Source organism: Lithobates pipiens, unplaced genomic scaffold (assembly GCF_037356315.1).
Source record: "Lithobates pipiens isolate NorthernLeopardFrog02 unplaced genomic scaffold, aLitPip1_a1.2 Scaffold_23, whole genome shotgun sequence".
Taxonomy (NCBI): domain Eukaryota; kingdom Metazoa; phylum Chordata; class Amphibia; order Anura; family Ranidae; genus Lithobates; species Lithobates pipiens.
In genome coordinates, this window is record NW_027507785.1 from 11,504,999 (window position 1) to 11,527,815 (window position 22,817).

A 22,817-nucleotide genomic window follows, 5' to 3' on the forward strand; every position below is an offset into this window, starting at 1 on the left:
TATCAGATAGAAAATACTCTGCTCCTGACCTTATCCCTACCTCCCTGATTACACCCACTACCAGGATATCACACCCTCCAACATGACCTTCTATCAGATAGAAAATACTCTGCTCCTGACCTTATCCCTACCTTCCTGATTACACCCACCACCAGGATATCACACCCTCCAACATGGCCTTCCCTAAAGTGAAAATACTCAGCTCCTGACTTACTCTCTGTCGTGGTGAGTAGACTCACCACTGGGATATCACAACCCACTTCAACATGACCCTCTATAATGTAGTAAATACTCTGCTCCTGACCTTCTCTTCTCCTTTGTGGCTACAACCACCACAAGGATATCAGACCCTCTATAAGGCAGAAAATACTAGAAAAATACTAGGAATTATGGGGGAATGTTTTCTTTGATGTGTCTGGATTTCTTATGAAGAAATAAATATAATATCTGTCTTGTGATATACTCTAAATATTAGCATCCATGATTAGTTTAGGAGAAGGTTTCATGCTTACCTCCGCTGGGCACACATGTATTGCTTTTTCCTCCTGTAAAAACAATGACCAGAAATGTCATATCACAAACTAGGGATGCACCGATACCAATACCTATCTGCTCAACTCCAAATCTTCATAGGGCCCCCATCCCGCCGATGATAGAAAACCATGGCCGTTTGAGGAGATGTATAAGCGGTCCGCCCCCAAGCTGACATCACTTCCTCCCTATATCGTCAGGAGTCCCTGAACTTCTCCCCCCCCCCAGCCCTGTGAGCACATCCAGTGGCCATCATTTTCTATCATTGACAGGACAGGAACACTATGCAGGTTTGGATTTGAGTAGATATGTACTTTAATGTGAGTTATAACATTTTTTAATAAACTGCCCACTAGATAGCGCTTCCCTTTCTATACTGGGTTCACACAGGAGCTGTGGGGGAAGTCACACAGCATTCCTGTTCAAATTGCATGTAATTCATTGCAATGTGATTTGCGCCTATTCATTTTATGTGGAAGCAAATTGCAAAGTATCAGTACTCGGTATCGGCAAGTACTTGATGGAAAGTATCAGTACTTGTACTCACCGGTAAAAAAAAAAAGGATATTGGTGCAATCCGAATCACAATAAGACAAAACACAGACTCTACCACAACAGCAGGCCCTGACTGGCCATAGAGCTAACTAGGCCACATGTCCTAACACCTTGCAGGGCCTGTGCTACCACTAGGCAAACTAGCTAGCCTGCATTTGATGGGCGCTGGTGAGGCTACATTTGATGGGCCCTGGTAGGCTGAATTTTATGGGCACTGGTGAGGCTGCATTGATGGGCGCTGTTGAGGCTGCTTTTGATGGCCGCTGCAAGGCTGCATTTGATGGGCGCTGGTGAGGCTGTGTTTAATGAGCTCTGGTGAGGCTGCATTTAATGGGCGCTGGTAAGACTACATTTGATGGGCGCTGGTAGGGTGAATTTGATGGGCGCTGGTGAGGATGCATTTGATAGGCACTGGTAAGGCTAGGCAGAAGCTGCCAATCACTGAGGCAATCACCAGCTTGCTATTATAAACCCTGGCAGCACCTGCTCTTGCCTTTCACCCAGCACTGGATGGGCACTGGTAGGCTGCATTTGATGGGCGCTGTTGAGGCTGCATTTTATGGGGGCTGGTGAGGCTGCATTTGATAGGCACTGGTGAGGCTACATTTGATGGGCGCTGGTAGGCTACATTTGATGATCGCTGGTGAGGCTACATTTGATGGGCACTGGTGAGTCTGCATTAATGGGCACTGGTGAGGCTACATTTGATGGGCACTGGTAGGCTACATTTGATGGGCGATGGTGAGGCTATATTAAGGGGTGCTGGTGAGGCTGCCTTTGGTGGGTGCTGCTGAGGCTGATTTGGTGGGCGCTGTTGAGGCTGCATTTGATGGGCGCTAGTAAGGCTGCATTTGATGGGCGCTGGTAAGGTTAGGCAGAAGCTTCCAATCACTGAGGCAGCTCCCGAGCATCTGGGCGGGAGCTGCCTCAGTGATTGGTTGCTAGGCAGTCCTAGCAACCAATCACCAGCTTGCTATTATAAACTCTGGCAGCACCTGCTCTTGCCTTTCACCCATCACTGGATGGGCGCTGGTAGGCTGCATTTGATGGGCGCTGTTGAGGCTGCATTTTATGGGGGCTGGTGAGGCTGCATTTGATAGGCACTGGTGAGGCTACATTTGATGGCGCTGGTAGGCTGCATTTGATGGGCGCTGGTGAGGCTACATTTGATGGGCACTGGTGAGGCTGCATTAATGGGTACTGGTGAGGCTACATTTGATGGGCGTTGGTAGGCTACATTTGATGGGTGATGGTGAGGCTATATTAAGGGGTGCTGGTGAGGCTGCATTTGATGGGCGCTGGTGAGGCCGCATTTGATGGGCGCTGTTGAGGCTGAATTTGATGGGCGCTGTTGAGGCTGCATTTGATGGGTGCTGGTGAGGCTGCATTTGATGGGCGCTGTTGAGGCTGCATTTGATGGGTGCTAGTGAGGCTGCATTTGATGGGCGCTGGTAAGGCTAGGCAGAAGCTGCCAATCACTGAGGCAGCTCCCGAGCGTCTGGGCGGGAGCTGCCTCAGTGATTGGTTGCTAGGTGGTCCTAGCAACCAATCACCAGCTTGCTATTAGAAACTCTGGCAGCACCTGCTCTTGCCTTTCACCCAGCACTTTGCTGTTTCCTGATCTCCTCTCTGCTGCACTCACGCCGGCAGATAGGAAGTGCTACCTACACAGCGCTGTGTGTATGTTGGGGGGAGTGAAATACTGTTGGAGGGGGGAAAGAGGACACTACATTGGAGGGAGGGGGAATATTGGTGAATATTGATGAAAAATGGACAGAGGACACAGCTTTGGGGGATGGGGAGGCAGAAGACACTGCTTTCAGGGGGGCACAGGGAGCAGAGTTCACCTTGTGGGGGGCAGAAGACACTGCTATCGGGGGGGGGGGTAGAAGTGATGTGAAGGGGGGACAAGGAAACTCTTTTGGGGAGGTACATGACACTACTGGTGGGGGCAAAGGGTCCTGAGGATGCTACAGATGGGGGGACGGTGATGTGAAGGGGGAAGAGGACACTGCTTTGGGGGGTACAGCACACTACTGTGGGGTGGGGGGGGGCAAAGGACATTACAGTGGGGTGATGTGAAGAGGCAGAGGGCACAGTATTGGGGAGTACAGGACACTACTGTGGGGTGGGGGGGCAAAGGACATTACAGTGGGTGATGTGAAGAGGCAGAGGGCACAGTATTGGGGAGTACAGGACACTACTGTGAGGGGAGGCAGGGAATTGTTTGATGACAGACTGTTGGCCTAAAATCTGACCGTTAGTACGCTACGTCAGACAATTGTTGTCCAACTTTCCGCCAAATGTTGGTTGGCAGGCTAGTAAATTTTCAGCGGACAACGGTCTGTTGTCAGATTTTCCTATTGTGTGTACACAAGTCCCTCACACAAAAGTCTAAAGTACAAACATACATGCTCGGAATCAATGCTCACCAAACACGACATTAGCAGAAGATGCCCAAAGGGAGGCACTCAAGAGCTGAAATTCCACGTAGTACGTCACTATGTTTGTATTTGCATGCAAGACAAGTTCCCGGCACACGCCCTTCGGACAAAAGTCTGGCGCTTTGTTGGCCAACTATCCGATCGTGTGTACGAGGCTTTAGACTGGGATGCCATTAAAGTTCATGTGCGTGTAAAGGCCATTGTCACAATACTTGTGACAATTAGTTTATGTGACTCATTCCTGTGTAAAGTATGTGTGTGTGTATTTTTTTGTTTTTTTTATCATGTTTGATTTGAATTGTCCATGTTTGTGGCAGGTAGATGTTTAATTGGATCTACACCCTTTTTTTCCACATGAAAGCCCAGAGCAAACTGTAAAAAAAAAGTAAAAAAATGTACTAACCTCCTTTTAGGTAGTCACAGTTGTAGTAGTGACATCTTCTTTGTGTCGGATTCAGGACAAATCTGTTTTTAACTCCCTCCTTTGTAAATCTGGTCACGGTGAAAACCTCATCTACTGGTATCAGAACCTCCTTTTGGTCTGGAAAATAGGAAAAATTGATGATCGAAGCACCGAAGAAGCTGGCGAAGGTGAAGAACGTGTCGTCTCCAAAGCCCTTCGCTACTTTCTGGCTGGTGGATGACGAGGAAAACTGGCCAAGCCTGACTTCTCCTCCAATTTTTTCAGGCTCAAAATAAATTCCTTTCATCCCTCTGTATACCTGTAAACAGCTCGACCTGAGGAGCACTACGGCTCGCGTCATCAAGAAGTGCAGAGAATGGTAACGGAAGGTGTCCTTGCTCTTATATTCTCTCACTGCGCTGTTGAAGCTAGAAAAAAGACTGCTGCCGTTGTTGGAATAAGCCATGATGGCAATGCCGTACTCATCCCGAAAGCCTCTCGGTACACTTGGTTTCTTGGTGTTCCATTTCTTTTCTGCCTTATCCCAAGTGCTGCTAAATTCTGGGTCAGCTTTTTTTTCTGCAGCAAGTAGGGAACTTATTTTCTTTTCCATCTCTTCTGTGCAGCCTTCGTACTGATCATCAAACACCCCTTCACTCATAGTTAGATAAACCTGCAGTGATCAGAAGAACTCCATTATGGTCATAATACAGTCATACATGTACATTAAAGTGTTACTAAACCCAGGACCCTGCGTATCTGGTCCCCCACAGTAAACAGAACATGCAAATGCAATTATTTTTAGTAAATATAAACTGCTAAATACCTTTTCTCATCTGCAGTATATAGCAGTCTTGTGACCTCTATCAGTGTCTGGTTAAAGCTTGTAGGAGGGATTTTCATTCCTCCCTGATTGTTCTATGAGGCTGCATGACCCCTGACTGTCTATCTGGAGAGTGCTAATTGGCCCTGTGCTGATCACATGCACTCGCCCAAGTAAAATAAAACTCTCTAGCAATACACACCAAACCGAGCATGTGCAGCCTGTCCCCTGACTCTGTTCTATCAGGAGATGGTTTGAGAACAGTGGAAGAGGAGACAGACAGGATCAAACAGCAGTGGCAGCTGGTGGTATGTTTTTTACGCCCCAAATAAAAATGTAGCGGGGTCTCTTTAAGGACTATAAAACTACTGTTCCCAGAACCCCGCTGGTTCCCAGGATGTTTGGAGTCATGCCCCAGAGACTCATGGGGGAGGACATATAAGGAGGGGGAGAGGCCTAGTTTGCTCTTTTTGGACACCCCCCCCTCTTCTAGCAAGAGGAGGTCTGTGCTGAACTGCTGGAGGCACAAGGCCTGAAGCCTGGGCCTTGTGCTCTTTTCCAAAGAGCCCTCTGCCAGCCTAGCTGCACCTGAGAGACATTTTCTCATCCTTGCTGCAGTACACCAGAAGGATTAAAGACTCGGAGGTCGGTGGATTCCTGTTCCTAGATGAATCGGCGGAGGAAACGGACTTGGACTTGTCCGGGTGGTGAGAGCTGTTTAAAGACAGATACTTTATCTTTATTATTCGTTTGGATTACAAAGTTGTTCTTCAAGTGCACCACCGAAAGATTGCTAGTGAATATTGTTTCACTGGACTTCCATCTAGATCAGTCAGGCCTGACTGCATAGGTAGATAGTGTTGGGTGTTAGTTTACCCATGCGGGGAAGTAGCTGAAAAAGGGCAGCTCTAGAGTTGCATAGCAATACTTTATTATGCTGATTACGCTGTTTATCTTTATTACTGGTTACTGCAGGGACCTGCTTATGTGTTGCAAACCAAATGTTCGATTCATGTTATTCCTTTTATAAAAACAACAAGTAAAGTCAGATATATACTTTCAAAGATTGTCTATGAGCTTGAGTTATCCACCCACGCACACACATATTTAGAGTATAAGCGATTTAATGTGTATTGCTAGATACTAACTGTGCCAGAGTGGGTAGAGCAGATTGCCGGGGGGTTGGCGGAGCTGTGTTCAGGGCCCAAACCAAACTTGCGGCCCTCTTAAGTGAGGGTATCACTATACGCGGGGGCTCGTAAATCCGGGATTTCTGAGACAGCGGTGAACACGCCAGAGGTACCGGCAGGGACCCACGGAGAGTCAGAGCATGGTGTGAAGCGGCTAAGGCCGACCCAAGTCAGTCGGTGGTCATTAGCCTCCCAGGGGAGAAATGGTCGACTGAGAGTTAATGAAGTCAGTGTCCCCAGACCATGAACCATGGGTGATGGAGATAAAATCAGACCCAGACATCACATATCAGTACGCGCTAGTGGAATACTGGGATGGGATGCCAGAGGCTTGCAAGCGCAACTGTGTACGGACACAAGACAACAGATCCTATAGGTTGGCGCACGCAACAAAGGAGGAGCCATCGCCAACGGGATCACCGCAGGCTGCGGCCCGTACCTTACCCGAGAGTCTCAGATCAGCACCGGCCACCCTTAGCGCAGAACTGTGTGCTGTCCTAGGGGAGATTGTGGCCCAGTGCAAGAAGGATCCCACAGATTACCCGATTTCGGGGTACAGAAAACTCCGGATGTTTTCAGGGAGGAAACCTGTACCTTCGGAAGAAGAGGGATTTGAAGAGTGGTTAGCGCAACTCAGGCACTAGAGGAATGGGAAGTTCCAGAGCGCAGAAAGAAGCAGAGGATTGTGGAAAGTCTAAAGGGGCCTGCTCTAGAGGCCGTACGCAACCTGAAGATGAGCAAGACAGACTGTAATGCGCAGGAGTACCTAGATGTATTACAGAATGTGTTTGGTGGGACAGAGAAAATCTCTGAGCTTGCTTATCAGTTAGAGCATTGCTACCAGAAGAAAGGTGAAAAACTATCAGACTACATGGGACGTTTAGATAAAATCCTGCATGGGATGATCCTAAGGAAGGGGATCAGCCCAGGGAAAGTAGATGAGGCCCGTGCTCAACAGGTACTGAGGGGAGCTCAACCCATGGATCCTATTGCATGGACACTGCGTGCCCGACAGGATGGGAAGAATCTGGAGTACACTGACCTCATCCGAATGATCAGAGAGGAAGAGGCCCTACTGGAAGAGAAAAGGGAAGAACATCTCACCGAGCCCGTCAAACAACCGGTAGCAATAGTTACACCGGCCATGACTCCCGCTAGAGATAAGGAGGTGGACACTTTGAAGTTACAGATGTCCCAGGTGATGGAGATGTTGCCTGCTATGATGGCGAAAGGTCAAGGGGGAGCCGAGAAACCAAGTCCTAGGAAGGAGTTGTTTCCAGATACACCAACACCAAGCCCCACTCGAGACCGAGAAGAGATGCTATGCTACAACTGCGGGGGCAGTTGCCACTTCGCCAGTAGATGTTCCAGTCCCAAGAAGAAGGAGACAGATAACCGCCAGTGGCAGGAAACTCCAGAGGGCCCCGGTGAGGGAGTCAACCGGGTGCCCATGCCTTTCAGTGAACTCCAAACTGAAAAGAAGGAAGAGAAAGAGAGAAAACCAGACCCCTCAGAAGGAATGTCTACAAATAAGAAACAATAACATCCCTCAGCGGGTTTGCACTCCCATTACTGTGGGGAGGGTCAATGCATACCAGGCTCGAAAAAGAATAAAGTCAAAAACCAACTGGATGAAGACGGGTCCCCAGAAGAGGGTGGCCTCAACCCGGCCCTACCCAGAAGAATTGGTCGGCCCGTCCCCCACTGTCTCCATCCAGGTGGAAGGAGTCTACACGAAGGCCCTCCTGGACACTGGAGCTCAAGTGACTTTGTTGTACAGAGACTTCTATGATAGGCACTTGAGCCATTTGCCTATACAGAAGATAGAAGAGCTGGAGATATGGGGCCTGGGAGCTCAGAGTTTCCCCTACGATGGTTACCTGCCCATAAAGCTGACCTTCGATCCATCTGTGGCGGGGAAAACAGAGGTGTTTGACACCCTGGCAGTTGTGTGTCCTAGACCGCCCGGGGCCAGCAAGATGTCCCTCATCATAGGGACCAATACGGATCTGGTGCAAAGACTTCTGACCCCTCTAGTGAAGACGAGAAACCATCAAGATCCCAATATCCATCCCATGCTGAAGACAGCCTACCAACGGTTGGTCCTAGAGCAGAAGACCCCAGGAGAGGGGATAGGGAAGGTGTGGAGACTTGGGAGAGAAGGAGTGGTGCTGCAGCCCGGAGAGGTAGCCTGCCTCAGGGCCACGGTGAAGCTTACCTGGGAGCAGCCTGGCCCCTTTGTCATGCTGGAATCCGATCCAAGGGAGGACCACTCAGGCCTGGAAGTGATACCGGAAGTGATTCCAATCAAGGCCCTGAAGAAGGCTCGAGGAAGAGTCCCAGTGAGTGTGAGAAACCCTATGGAGAGACCCATAGAGATCCCTGCCAGGATGCTGTTGGGGCAGGTGAGTCCTGCGGCCCCAGTCAGCTGGTCAGAAGTAAAAGGAACGGGTAAAGGAGGAGATGTTTGGGAAAAACTTTCCATGGAGAACCCGGACCTACCTGGAGCCTGGAAGGAGAGAGCCAAGGCCCAGCTGACTAGATGGGAGAGGATTTTCTCAAAGGATGAGTTTGATGTGGGGTGTGCCAGGAGTGCCACCCACCGAATCCGCCTCCAAAAAGACAAACCCTTCAGGGAAAGGGTTAGGCGGGTCCCTCTAGCTGATCTGGAGGATCTGAGGGAGCAGCTTGCGGAGTTGAAGAAGACTGGTGTGATTCGGGAGTCTAGAAGTCCCTATGCCTCTCCCATAGTGGTGGTCAGGAAAAAGAATGGGTCGTTGAGGCTTTGTATCGACTACAGGACTCTCAACAGGAGGACCATCCCTGACCAGTATACCACACCGAGAATAGAGGATGCCCTACAGAGTTTGTCTGGTGCCAAGTGGTTCAGTGTAATGGACCTCAAGAGTGGGTACTACCAAATCCCCATGCACCAGGAAGACCGAGAGAAGACAGCTTTCATAACCCCAGTGGGATTCTTTGAATTCAACAGAATGCCTCAGGGCCTGTCTGGAGCCCCTGCTACCTTTCAACGCCTCATGGAGAAGACCGTTGGAGACATGAACCTCGTAGAAGTCCTTGTGTACTTGGACAATGTCATTGTCTTCGGGAAGACTTTGGAAGAACATGAGGCCAGGTTGGAGAAGGTGTTGAGAAGACTCAGCGAAGAGGGACTCAAGCTTTCTCCCGAGAAGTGCCGGTTTTACCAATCCTCTGTGAACTATCTGGGACACATAGTGTCTGAAAAGGGAGTGGCTACAGACCCTGAGAAGTTGGAGGCAGTTACCTCTTGGCCAAGACCGACAACAGTCACAGAGCTCAGATCTTTCCTGGGGTTCTGCTCCTATTATAGAAGATTTGTGGATGGGTTTGCCCGGATTGCCAAGCCACTAAACGAATTGCTCAAGACTGAAGGAGAAGAGGATGGCTTGGGACCTAGGAGGGCCGGTGAGTCGGTTCAAGATCAGTGGAACCCAAGGTGTGAAGAGGCTTTCCGAACCTTGAAGAGGAGCCTTACCACGGCCCCAGTCCTGGCCTATGCCGACCCCACCAGACCATATGAGCTACATGTCGATGCCAGTCATGAGGGCCTAGGCGGAGTGCTCTATCAAGAGTATGAAGAGCAGCTGCGACCAGTGGCCTATGTGAGCCGGAGCCTGACTCCCTCGGAGAAGAACTACCCCACTCATAAATTGGAGTTCTTGGCCCTCAAATGGGCAGTAGTAGACAAACTAAAGGGCTATCTCTATGGGGCGGAGTTTACCGTAAAGACAGATAACAATCCTCTGACCTACCTCTTCACTACTGCAAAGTTAGATGCAACCGGACACAGATGGTTGGCTGCATTATCCGGATTCAACTTCAGTCTAAGGTACAGACCAGGGGCTGGAAATAGGGATGCAGATGCCCTGTCCCGAAGATCTCATGTCATGGTCAATGACTGGGAAGACTGGACCCAGGTAGCACCGGAAGGAGTGCGAGCACTCTGTCAGGGTGCTAAGTTTCAAGCAAGAGGGGGCTCCAGAGCAGAGGAGATAGGAGTCACCGCAGTGGGAGTCCCTCAACCCTACTGTGGGGTAACTCAACTAGCAGAGGAACTCCTGCCAAAGCTGTCCAGAAAGGAGCTGAGCTATGACCAATTGGAAGACCCCATGGGGAGATTGGTCCTTGAAGCTTTGGAGAACGAGAATCCAGAGGGACTTTGACATCACCCTTCCAAGGAGGCTCGCCTGCTGAGGAAAGAGTTGGATAAGCTACAAGTACATCAGGGAGTGGTCTACCGAAGGGGCCCCTCTGATAAGTGGCAGTTGTTTCTCCCAGAGAAGCACCGAGAGACGGTACTAATTGCCTTACATGATCAGCATGGCCATCTAGGGGCGGAGAGAACTTTCCAGCTTGTCAGAAGCTAGTTCTATTGGCCCTGTATGAGGGCAGAAGTGGAGGATTATTGCCATTCTTGTGCACGATGCATCCAGAGGAAGACTCTACCCCATCAAACTGCCCCAATGAGCCACCTACAGAGTCAGGGTCCAATGGATCTGGTGTGCATTGACTTTCTCTGCCTCAAACCCGATTTGAGTGGATTGGGAAATGTTCTGGTGGTAACCGATCATTTCACCCGTTATGCCCAGGCTTTCCCCACCAAAGACCAAAAGGCCTCCACTGTGGCCAAGGTGCTCATGGAAAAATACTTTGTCCACTATGGATTACCACAGAGAATCCACTCAGACCAAGGAAGGGACTTTGAGAGTCGTCTGATTCGGGACCTACTGGACTCATTGGGAGTAGAGAAGACCAGGACTACACCTTATCATCCACAAGGAGATGCCCAACCTGAGAGGTTTAATCGGACCTTACTAAACATGCTTGGAACTCTAGAGACAGAGAAGAAGCAACACCGGAGCCAACACATATCAGCTTTGGTGCACGCTTACACCTGCACCACAAGTGATGTGACGGGTTACTCCCCCTACCGGCTCATGTTTGGGAGAGAAGCAAGATTGCCGGTGGATCTGCCCTTTGGCATTTCCCTAGACCATGCCTCTGCTACCTCCCACAAAGGATATGTGGACCGACTTAGACACAATTTGAAAGTGGCCCATGAACGAGCTCAGGCAGCCTCGGACCAAAGGGGAGCCCGCAACAAGAGGAACTTCGATCTGAAGGTTCGAGTGCAAGACCTGCAGCCTGGGGACCGTGTACTGCTACGCTATCTGGGTATCCCTGGGAAGCACAAGCTTGCTGATAGATGGAGATCGGAGCCCTATGTCATTTGCAGAAAGCTACCTGGATTGCCTGTGTATAAGTTAAAACCAGAGGGGAAAGTGGGGCCCTTGAAGACTTGGCACAGGAATCATTTGCTCCCCCTTACCGAAGCAGTCAGAATACCTCCAGTGAGAAATCCACCTGAATCTGTTTCCATTCTGGATACCCCGGGACCTAGCACTCGGTCTCAGACCTCCCGGGTTAGAGATGGACAAGATTCCCAACGAGGTGAAGGTGGAAGAGGAGAGCTTGAGTGGCTGTGGCCTTCATCAACTTCAGGAAATTCTGCCATAGATCTCCCACCTACTGAGGATACACAGGATGGGACACTGAACCCAGAAGCTACAGAGTTCATTCCATCTAGTGGTGTGCCTAAAGGCTGGGAAGATATCCCTAGCATTTACTCAGAAGAGGAAAGGACCAAGGTTCCAGAACCAGTGATGCTGTCAGAGTGTGTTCCTGAAGTAGAGCCTGTGGCACCAGAGCCTGAAGTCCCAAGAGAACAGAGAGCTCGCCGAGTTGTGAGACCCCCCAAGAAGCTAACCTACTCTCAAATGGGCGAGAGCTCTGAGGACTCTGTTGTAACTGCTAGAAGAAGTGCTGAACGCTCTAATCCCTCCACTGACCATTTGGTGGAGGGCAACCCCAGCTCACTCTCTGGCACAGTTAGGCAGGCCACTCATGCCAGTGTGACCTGTGGGACAGGGAATCCCACCTCTGAGTTCTGGTGGAAATTCCCTGTACCAACATCATACCCAGAACTTTCAAAATTGGTACAGGATATGTGTTAAAAGTTTATCTTTGGGGACCAAAGAGTTTAAGTGGGGGGAGTGTGTAGCGGGGTCTCTTTAAGGACTATAAAACTACTGTTCCCAGAACCCCGCTGGTTCCCAGGATGTTTGGAGTCATGCCCCAGAGACTCATGGGGGAGGACATATAAGGAGGGGGAGAGGCCTAGTTTGCTCTTTTTGGACACCCCCCCCTCTCCTAGCAAGAGGAGGTCTGTGCTGAACTGCTGGAGGCACAAGGCCTGAAGCCTGGGCCTTGTGCTCTTTTCCAAAGAGCCCTCTGCCAGCCTAGCTGCACCTGAGAGACCCTTTCTCATCCTTGCTGCAGTACACCAGAAGGATTGAAGACTCGGAGGTCGGTGGATTCCTGTTCCTAGATGAATCGGCGGAGGAAACGGACTTGGACTTTTCCGGGTGGTGAGAGCTGTTTAAAGACAGATACTTTATCTTTATTATTCGTTTGGATTACAAAGTTGTTCTTCAAGTGCACCACCAAAAGATTGCTAGCGAATATTGTTTCACTGGACTTCCATCTAGATCAGTCAGGCCTGACTGCATAGGTAGATAGTGCTGGGTGTTAGTTTACCCATTCGGGGAAGTCGCTGAAAAAGGGCAGCGCTAGAGTTGCATAGCAATACTTTATTATGCTGATTACTCTGTTTATCTTTATTACTGGTTACTGCAGGGACCTGCTTATGTGTTGCAAACCAAATGTTCAATTCATGTTATTCCTTTTATAAAAACAACAAGTAAAGTCAGATATATACTTTCAAAGATTGTCTATGAGCTTGAGTTATCCACCCACGCACACACACATATTTAGTGTATAAGCGATTTAATGTGTATTGCTAGATACTAACTGTGCCAGAGTGGGTAGAGCAGATTGCCGGGGGGGTTGGCGGAGCTGTGTTCAGGGCCCAAACCAAACTTGCGGCCCTCTTAAGTGAGGGTATCGCTATAAAAATATACCACCAGCCGCCACTGCTGTTTGATCCTGTCCTTCTCGAATCCTCCCCCTCTTCCACTGTCCTCAAACCATCTCCTGATAGAACAGAGCCAGGGGGCAGGCTGAACGTGCTCAGTTTGGTGTGTATTGCCGGCCGGCCAGTTAGTTATCAGCCCCACACTTCCCCTGGGCAGCGGACGGCAGCTTCCACTGCCTCTCCTCCTCCTAGGCTGCCAAAAGGAATACTTCTGCTCTCGGCCAATCGGGTGACAGGTCTCAGGACCCGCTTCCTGATTGGCAAGGAGGAGAATCAGAAAGACGATAGCGAATATTAATTTGCTACTGTCACACAACTGGCTGGGCTCAGGGTGCAATGCTCTGCGCCTCAAGTCCACCCTTTCTTTAAGCCAATTAGAGCTTCTGGCTCTAATCATGTGCTTCAAAAAACAAACAAAACCCTGTTGCAATCCATCCGTCCAGAAACCTGCAGGTAGATTAGGGGACGGGGGCATGGATTAGGGGGTAGCGCCATGTATGTATCTATGGAAGGACCGCCACTGTCAAACACCCTTTTTATACAATGCAGAGGATTAACCCCTTAGGCTCCACAGTGAGTATAACAAACATGCTTTACTGCAGATACACACTGATTTTACTGTTGTGGGTTTAGCAACACTTTAATGGGTTGTTGCTGGGAAGGAATGCAAGCAGGCTATGATGTAACATGTCTAAAGGGCTGAAGCAGACCCAGTGAGGTCTATTTACTAGCCAGGAGGTTTAGACTGGGTTCACATATGTGCAAATTGGATGCATTTTTAGCCATTTTTTAAGCCTCTTCACACATGTCCGGGTTGTGCGGTTTTAAAACATTCCTGTGCAGTTTTGGGTCCAGTTCAGGTGCAAATTCTGGAAAAAATTTGCACCTAAATTGCACCTAAACCGGTGAACAGAAACGCACCAGACTCCAGATTGCAAACAGCTGGACATGTGTGAGACCGGCCTGAATTGTTTTGCTGGACTTTCTTTTGCACTGTGATTCTTACCCGTCCTATCTTTTGTTTTGCTGTACACTGACTGACCAATAAACACGGGCAGGAAGCCTTTAAACCTACTTGCCGCATGGAATTTTGGGTCATTTTAATCAGAAGTGTGTTGACCAATCAGAATATTATTTGGACAGCGGGAAGTAGGTATAAAAATAAAGATAAAGGTGGCCAGGAGTGCATGAGATGAAGGCACAACTCAGTCCCTAAACCAAACTATATCTAAAAGGAGAACATGCCCATAGGACTTTGAGTTGCACCAAAAAAGTTGAAATGACATTACATACAATGGTACATATTTTTATTCCATAATAAAGTTTAATAGGATTGTGTATATGGGATTGTACGGTTTATTGATTGAACTGGATGGACTTGTGTCTTTTTTCGGCCAGACTAACCATGTAACTATGAACAATACATATATTTTAGTAAAGGAATTTAAAAGACAAGTCAGCATTGGCTATAGGAACCTAAAACCTGAAGGTACAAACTAATGCCGCGTACACACGGTCGGACTTTCCGCCAGAAAGAGACAGAGACAGACGCAAGATTTTCATCGGATTATCTGACCGTGTGTATGCCCCATCGGACTTTTTCTGTCGCCATTTCTGATGGACTTAGATATAGAGCCTGTTTTAAATTTTTCTGTCGGAAATTCCGATGGAGTTTTGCCCGATGCAAAGTCCAGCCGTGTGTACGTGGCACAAGTGATCTGGCTAGGAAGAACCAGTTGCAGGGGCGCATGCGCAAAACCTCCTGGGACAGACATGTAAGCTCTCCGCTCCGACTGGGACATGACAGACTAATAACTCGAGCCTCGCTCACATACTGACATTTCTCGATGACAGGTATCTAGCTGCTACCCGCCCCCCCCCCCCCCCCCCCGGCACTTTTTGGAATGATATATAAAATTCCAATAAAAATTATGGTTAAAAAAAGGCAGATATATTATCAGGTAGCTTTCGTGTAAAAAATAAGGTGTGCAGCAGTAAAAAAAACAAAAAGTAATAATAAGAAACTCTTGTAAAAGTCAGTCATGAAAAAAAAATCTGTTTTTCAGCTATGGTAGTCCAAGGAGAAACAATCACCCTGACCAAAAAGAACCTCCTGACTCGGACCAAATGGTTCAAAACCACGTCTACTGGCCTTCCTTTATCGAGATAGTAACTCACCTCCTCCTGGAAGGTTAATAGATTAATTTGGCAAGAATGATTCTTCATGAATCCATGCTGATTACTGCTAATGATACCGTTTTCATTACTAAAATCTTGTATATAGCCCCTTATCATCCCCTCCAAGAGCTTACATACTATTGATGTTAGACTAATGCCGCGTACACACGATCAAACTATCCGGCGGAAAAGTCTGGCAGACTCGAGTCCGCCAGAAAATCCGCCCGTGTGTGGGCTCGGGCTGACTTTTTTTTACCCAAAAGTCTGGCGGACTTAGAAAGTAGTTTTGACTCAAAAATTGTCTGCGAGTCCGGCGGACAATACGGCCGTGTGTCTTCTATCGCCGCCACCGCCTTCTCTTCTTCTTGTTCTTCTTGTTCTTCTTCCTTGAACTCGACACCATCTCTGGCCGCAATGACAGGGACACGGCATGCAGCAACTTATATAGGGACATCGCCGGGTGATGTCCCCGCCCATTATGATGTCATAGTCCCAGAGGATGCTGGGACTGTGACCTCATAATGGGCGGTGACATCACCCGGTGACCCCGACCATTGTCCCTATATAATTCACCCCACAACACGTCCCTGTCATTACGACATTATGACAGCAACGAGTCAACATCTCAAGGAAGAAGAAGAGAAGAACAGAAGGCGGTGAAGACAGCTGCGACATCGGCGACAGAAGACCGGGCCACTGCCAGTAAAAGAGCTGAAAGAAGGAGCGGAGGCCCAGCAAGAAGAACCACGAAGTCGTAAGAAGACCCCCGGGCGGCCCCCCACCCCAAAGCACCTTGCCCTCATGTTGATGAGGACAAGGGCCTCTTCCCGACAACCCTGGCCATTGGTTGTCGGGGTCTGCGGGCAGGCGGCTTATCGGAATCTGGGAGCCCCCTTTAATAAGGGGGCCCCCGGATACCGGCCCCCCACCCTATGTGAATGAGTATGGGGTACAATGTACCCCTACCCATTCACCTGTGAAAAAAAGTACAAAAAAAACCACAACACAGGGTAAAAATAGTTTATTGCACAGCTCCGGGGGTCTTCTGGGGTCTTCTCGCCGGACTCCTCCGCTATCTTCTTCTAGCTCTTTTGCTAGCGGAGGAGCCCCGCTTTCTTCCTCGCCGCCCCCCTCTTCTTCCGACTTCGGGGGTCTTGTCCCCCTCTTCGGTTCTTCTGCCGGGCCACCACGCCTTCTTATAGCTCTTTTACAGGCGGTGGCCCCCCGCCCGCAGACCCTGACAACCAATGGCCAGGGTTGTCGGGAAGAGGCCCTTGTCCTCATCAACATGGGGGCAGGGTGCTTTGGGGTGGGGGGCCGCGTGCCCCCCCCTTCCCCAAGGCACCCCCATGTTGAGAGCACGCGGCCTGGTACGGCTCAGGAGGGGGGGCGCTCGCTCGTCCCCCCCTTTTCTGGCCGGCCGGGTAGCGTGCTCGGACAAGGGTCTGATGTGGACCTGGGGGGACCCCACGGCTATTTTTTTGGCGTTGGGGTTCCCCTTTAAGTCCATACCAGGTGGCGGGGTCAGCGACGTCTCCTTCGCAGGCCCCGCCTACCTGGAGACCTGCTCGAAATGAGTGGACTTTTCTCCGGGCGGGAAAAGTCCGCTCATTTCAAAAGTACGGCGGACTGGCATACGCACGGCCAGATTGTCCACCGAAATGCAAGTCCAGCGAGAAGATTGGAGTGCAAAACTACTTTCTAAGTCCGCCGTACTTTCGGGTCAAAAAAGTACGCCGGAGGCTACACATGGGGGGATTGTCCGGTGGACTTGTTTGCTGGACTTTTCCACACGATTGTTTGATCGTGTGTACGCGGCATAAGATACACCGTTACATACTCTGGGTGTATTCTGCTCTTCCAAAAACACCCATTTAGTGCAAAAAAAACAACAACTTTGCAGTGTTTTCTGCATATGTGGAGGTGCGTGTTACACAATTTATATATTTTTCTTCTATTGTGCTATTCTAAAAAAAATTTTTAGGGCAAAAACATTTTTTTTTGCATAGCATTTTTCGCCATTTCTGCAGCTCTTAGATACACGTTTACATACTCTGGGTGTATTCTGCTATTGCAAAAACACCCATTTAGGGCAAGATCCTAAATTTGAGAAATAAGAGGAGAACGTCAAAGAAGGGACGTGGCTTCGGTCGTGGTGCTGCTGGTGGAGCTCCTGTTGCAGGAAGAGGACGTGGTCGATCTGTGCCAGCTACACGCACAAGTGAAACACCTTCCTCAGGTGTGAGTAGACGACAGAGCCTGCAGCGGTATTTGGTCGGGCCTAATGCGGCTGTACGAATGTTGAGGCCAGGACAAGTACAGGCAATGGTAGATTGGGTTGCTGACAGTGCCTCCAGTTCCTTCACATTGTCTCCCACCCAGTCTCCTGATGAAAGATCAGAGTTGGCACCTGCAGCCGATGTCCATCAGTCTTTCACATCACCTGCTTGCAAATCAGCCAAGCAGTCTGAGCCCCAAATCATGCAGCAGTCTCTTCTGCTTTTTGATGACTCTGTTAGCAGGGTTTCCCAGGGTCATCCACCTAGCCCTGACCCAGAAGTGGAAGAGATTGAGTGCACTGATGCCCAACCACTTCTGTTTCATGATGAGTACATGGGAGGACCTTCGCAGCACGTCTCAGATGATGACGAAACACAGGTGCCAACTGCTGCTGCTTTCGCAATTCGCAGACCGACAAGGAGGGCAGGGATGAAGACTGGGTGGAAGATGATGTGGAGGACGATGAGGTCCTGGACCCCACATGGAATCAACATCATGCAGGTGACCACCCCGTGTAGTTCGGAGGAAGAGGCGGTGGTCGCACAGAGCCACCAGCACAGTAGAAGAGGGAGCAGGGTGCAAAAGCGGAGCGTCCGTCCCCTAGACAGTACTACTGCTACTGCCCAACACAGCAAGGGACCGAGCACACCAAAGCCAAGGAGTTCCCTAGCAAGGCAATTCTTTAGACAATGTGCTCATGACAAGACACGAGTGGTTTGCACACTGTGCAATCAGAGCCTGAAGCGAGGCATAAATGTTCTCAACCTGAGGACAACCTGCATGACCAGGCATCTAAGTGCAAAGCACTTAGCTACAGTGGAGTAGACACCTCAAAAACAAAGAAAGGTCTCTGGCTCCTCTTGCTTCCTCTTCCGCTGCAGTCTCGGCCTCTTCATCCATCTCTGTAGTGACAGTGGCACCTGCCAACCCGCAAACAGAGGATCTGCCAGCAACACTACCACCTGGGTCACCAACCATCTCCACAATGTCCCATGGAAGCGTTCAGCTCTCCATCTCCCAAACACTGGAGCGGAAGAGGAAGTACCCCCCTAGCCACCTGCGATCCCTGGCCCTGAATGTCAGCATTTCAAAATTCCCCGCCTTTGAAATGCTGTCTTTCCGTCTGGTGGAGACGCAGAGTTTTAAAAGCCTGATGGCATTGGCTGTCCCACAGTACGTTGTGCCCAGCCGCCACTACTTTTCCAGATGAGTTATCCCTTCTCTGCACAACCAAGTGGGAAACAAAATCAGGTGTGGACTGTGCAACGCCATCTGTAGCAAGGTCCACCTAACTACGGATGTATGGACCAGTAAGCACGGTCGGGGATGTTATATCTCCCTAACAGCACACTGGGTAAATGCAGTGGCGGTTGGGCCTGAGGCGGATAGCAGTTTGGCGCATGTCCTTCCACCACCGAAGATTGCAGGGCGCTTCAGTTTGCCTCCTGTTGCTAACTCCTCCTACTCCACTTCCTCATCCTCTACTGCCTCCTCATCCGGTCAGCGTAACACCTTTACCACCAACTTCAGCACAGCCAGGGGTAAACGACAGCAGGCATTTTTAAAACGTTCCTGTTTGGGGGAAAAACCCCATACAGCGCAGGAGTTGTGGAGGGACATGGAACAACAGACCGATGAGTGATTTGTGGCAGTGAGCCTCAAGCCCCGCCTGGTGGTGTGCGATAATGGGCGAAATCTATTAGCAGCTCTGGGCATAGCCGGTTTGACGTACATCCCTTGCCTGGCGCATATACTGAACTTGGTGGTCCAGAGGTTCCTAAAAACTACTCCCATATGCCAGAGCTGCTGCAGAAAGTGCGGGCCGTTTGTGCGTACTTTCGGCGTTCTCACCCTTCTGCTGCTCGCCTGTCAGCGCTGCAGCATAACTTAGGCCTTCCCGCTCACCGCCTCATATGTGACGTGCCCACAAGGTGGAACTCCACCTTGCATATGCTGGCCAGACTGTGCGAGCAGCAGCAGGCGATAGTGGAGTTTCAGCTGCAGAACGCACGCATGAGTCGCTCTGCGGAACAGCACCACTTCACCACCAATAACTGGGCCTCAATGCAACCTGTGTGCCTTGTTGCGCTGTTTTGAGTACTCCACAAACATGGGCAGTGCCGATGACGCCGTTCTCAGTGTTACTGTCCCAGTTCTATGCCTCCTTGAAAAAACGCTTTGGGCGATGATGGAAGAGGATTTGGCACAGGCAGAGGAGGAGGAAGAGGGATCATTTCCAAGGCTTTCAGGGCAGTCATTCACAAGTGGCTATGAGGGTGGGTTCCTGCACCAACAAACGGCAGGTACACAATTGTCCGGCAGCAAGGGCACAGTTCTGGAGGATGACAAGGTGGATGATCAGGGGGAGGAGATGGAGGAGGAGAAACCATGTTCACAGCAGGGTGGCACCCAGACCAGCTCATGGCCATCACTAGTGCGTGATACAGTGCATGCGTGGGGATACAGAGGACACAGACGATACACCTCCCACAGAGGACAGCTTTTTGTTGCCTCTGGGCAGCCTGACACACAGGAGCAATTACACGATGCAGTGTCTCTGCAACGACCGCCAAGTTGCCCACATTCTAACTGGTGCTGATTACTGGGTGGCCACCCTGCTGGATCCCTGTTACAAGGACAACATACCGTCCTTAATTCCCTCACTGGAGCATGATCGTAAGATGCACGAGTACAAGCGCACGCTGGTAGACACTCTGCTGGTGGCATTCCCACCTGGCAGCGGGGGTACGGTGGAAGCACAAGGCGAAGGCAGAGGAGGAGGAAGAGGTCGCCAACGCAACCGGTGCACTGCCAGCACCTCAGAAGGCAGGGTTAGCATGGCCGAAATGTGGAAAAGCTTTGTCAGCACACCACAAGAACCAGCACCACCAGCTGAGATGAAACGTCTTATCAGGAGGCAGCATTTCACCAATATAGTGGAGCAGAATGTCTGCACACACTTACAAGTACTGAATGACGGGTCTGCCCCCTTCAACTTCTGGGTCTCCAAATTGGGCCCATGGCCTTAGCTTGCCCTTTACGCCTTGGTGGTGCTGGCCTGCCCTGCAGCCAGTGTATTATCTGAACATGTATTTAGCATGGCAGGGGGCGTTATCACAGACAAGCGTAGCTGCCTGTCCAGAGCCAATGTGGACAAGCACACGTTCATTAACATGAACCAGGCATAGATCCTACAGGACTTGTCAGTACCATGTGCAGAATAGACATGTATACCGGTTCTGACAAAAACTGTCTGGCCATCGGATAGTGTCTGGCCCGAGAACAAGGAGATTTGGAAAATCTCAAGAGATGAACGGTGCCTGCGCAGTGAGTGCAGGTTCAAGCCCCACCATCCAAGTGGACATACGGTAACACACAGTAACAGGGCCCCTCACGGGCTCGCTTCGCTCGCCATGTTTCGGGCACGGCCTCACTTCACTCGGCTTGAACCTCGGATGGTGCGGCTTGAACCTGGACTCACCGCGCAGTGCCGTTCGTCTTTGGAGATTTTCGAAGTCCCCTTGTCCTACATACTGAGCAAGCGCAGTACAGGGTGGACACTATCCGATGGGGGACAGAATACGACACATCGCCAGCCTTACCCAGCCATTGTTGTATTTGTGAACCAGTGTTGGCTACCTCGTCCTCCTCCACCGCCGCTTCCACCTACACCGCCACATCCACCGCCACCTCAACCTCCTACTCCATATGGACCTCGTCCTCTTAGGTCAAGATTATAATTTTTATTTATTTTTTATTTCAAAGTATTTTATTTTCCCAATAGCTTATCCATTAAATTTAATATTTTTTTCCAGAAAGGGCGTATTCTGGGGCATTCCTACCATATGTGTGGCATCGTGCCGTTGAGTTTCTGAGGTTCTTAATCACTTCCTGTACCTCTTCTTCTGAGAAGGGGGCCTCCAGCATATATATTTTTTTTAATTTATTTTATGTTATTTTAAGTTATTTCCCTATTCACATTTTTTTTGCAAAGCACTTGTCATGCTCATAACAAAATTTTGTTGCTGCCATCTAGCTCTTTCCATTACTTTTTTAGAGCCATTTTAGTCCTCAAAAGTTTGGGTCCCCATTAACTTCAATGGGGTTCGGGTTCGGAGTCAAGTTCGGTCCCGAACCCAAACTTTTTTCTGAAGTTCGGCCTAACCTGTCGAACTCGAACATCCAGGTGTCCGCTCAACTCTAATCAAGACCACTCTCAACAAACACTGATAAATAGAAAGGTCGATGAAACCTCACTTACAAGTACTTCAATATCATCGTATCCCATATCGCTGGAGTTTTCCCTTCACCATTTGCTTTACCTACAAAGGAACCACCTATACCTGCAAAACTGCTGATGACTTACTCACCACAGTCCTTGATCTTTGCCTGTCAACACCAGAAACACCTACAGAAGGCCCCAAATGTTGGGCGAACTCTGGCTCCCCTCAACAACAAAAAGACATTCCTGAACAACTAACGTCATCCAGCATCCATAAGAGAAGTCGCTTTGCTTCACCTACTCAAGAAGCGGAACCGATGCACTGATATACAATAAATATATTCTTTAATAGGTGATCATTTTTCAGTATACAGAACACTACACAAAACTACGCCCCCCTGCACAAGCAGATTCGAGCTAAAGTCTTTATCTTGGTTTCTGATCTGCTTGTCAGTATATATTTCAAATGGAACCTAGACAAACCTAAATTTTGTCTATCCTATGACCCTTTTGACAGTACTTTAGTCTCCATCCTTGCTTAAGTTCCACAGATTATAGATCTCTCACCCTTAGTTAGATAGAATATAATAATTTAGTAATTTAGTTCTTATTTATTTATTTTTTTTGGTTCTTTAAATAACTTATAAATCCATACAGGGTAAATTATTATCCTCATATAGGAAATAAGGTAGCCCATTCTCTCTCCTTATGCCGCGTACACACGACCGGACTTTTCGAGGGACTAGGTCCGACAGACTTACGGTGGAGTTCTGCAGGAGTTCTTACGGAGTTCTGATGGACTTTTCAAATGAACAGACTTGGCCACACACAATTAGTGATGGCCGAACGGTTCGCCCGGCGGTCGTTTCGCGGCGAATTTCCGACTTTCGCCGTCCGCGGGTTCGAACGCCTTTTTCCGTCGTTCGCCCCGGCGGACTTACGTGTTTAATGTATACAAGAACTTTAACCTTTCGTGACACGTTTATCATGTGTTACAGGACAACCAATTGAGACATGACAGCTCATGGACACTTGGACATTCCCCCTAACCTATAAATACACCCGATCCGGTGGCCATTTTACATTCTTTCTTCTGTCACTGTAGGGAAAGGATCCTGTGTGGAGTAGGGACAGAGAAAACGCTAGCTATTTGGT

At 49.5% G+C, this 22,817-nt stretch overlaps 1 protein-coding gene across 1 annotated transcript; it reads right to left on the reverse strand.

Annotated features, from left to right (window-relative positions):
* Window positions 1-489: 489 nt before the first annotated feature.
* LOC143926807 (ecto-ADP-ribosyltransferase 5-like) lies at window positions 490-21,728 on the reverse strand. The gene is made up of 3 exons (XM_077450852.1): window positions 21,702-21,728; window positions 3,934-4,606; window positions 490-545 (listed from the first exon to the last, which is right to left on the reverse strand). The coding sequence occupies exons 1-3, from the start codon at window positions 21,726-21,728 to the stop codon at window positions 490-492; spliced, it is 756 nt and encodes a 251-aa protein (XP_077306978.1).
* Between the last annotated feature and the right edge of the window lie 1,089 nt (window positions 21,729-22,817).

Excerpts from the sequence above, each read along its gene's own strand:
- LOC143926807 (XM_077450852.1), bottom strand. The coding sequence starts at position 21,728 with ATGGGATACGATGATATTGAAGTACTT. Across the intron at positions 4,607-21,701 it reads ACGATGATATTGAAGTACTT|GTTTATCTAACTATGAGTGA; the intron begins GTAAGTGAGGTT and ends TGATCACTGCAG. Across the intron at positions 546-3,933 it reads CTGTGACTACCTAAAAGGAG|GAGGAAAAAGCAATACATGT; the intron begins GTTAGTACATTT and ends TTGTTTTTACAG.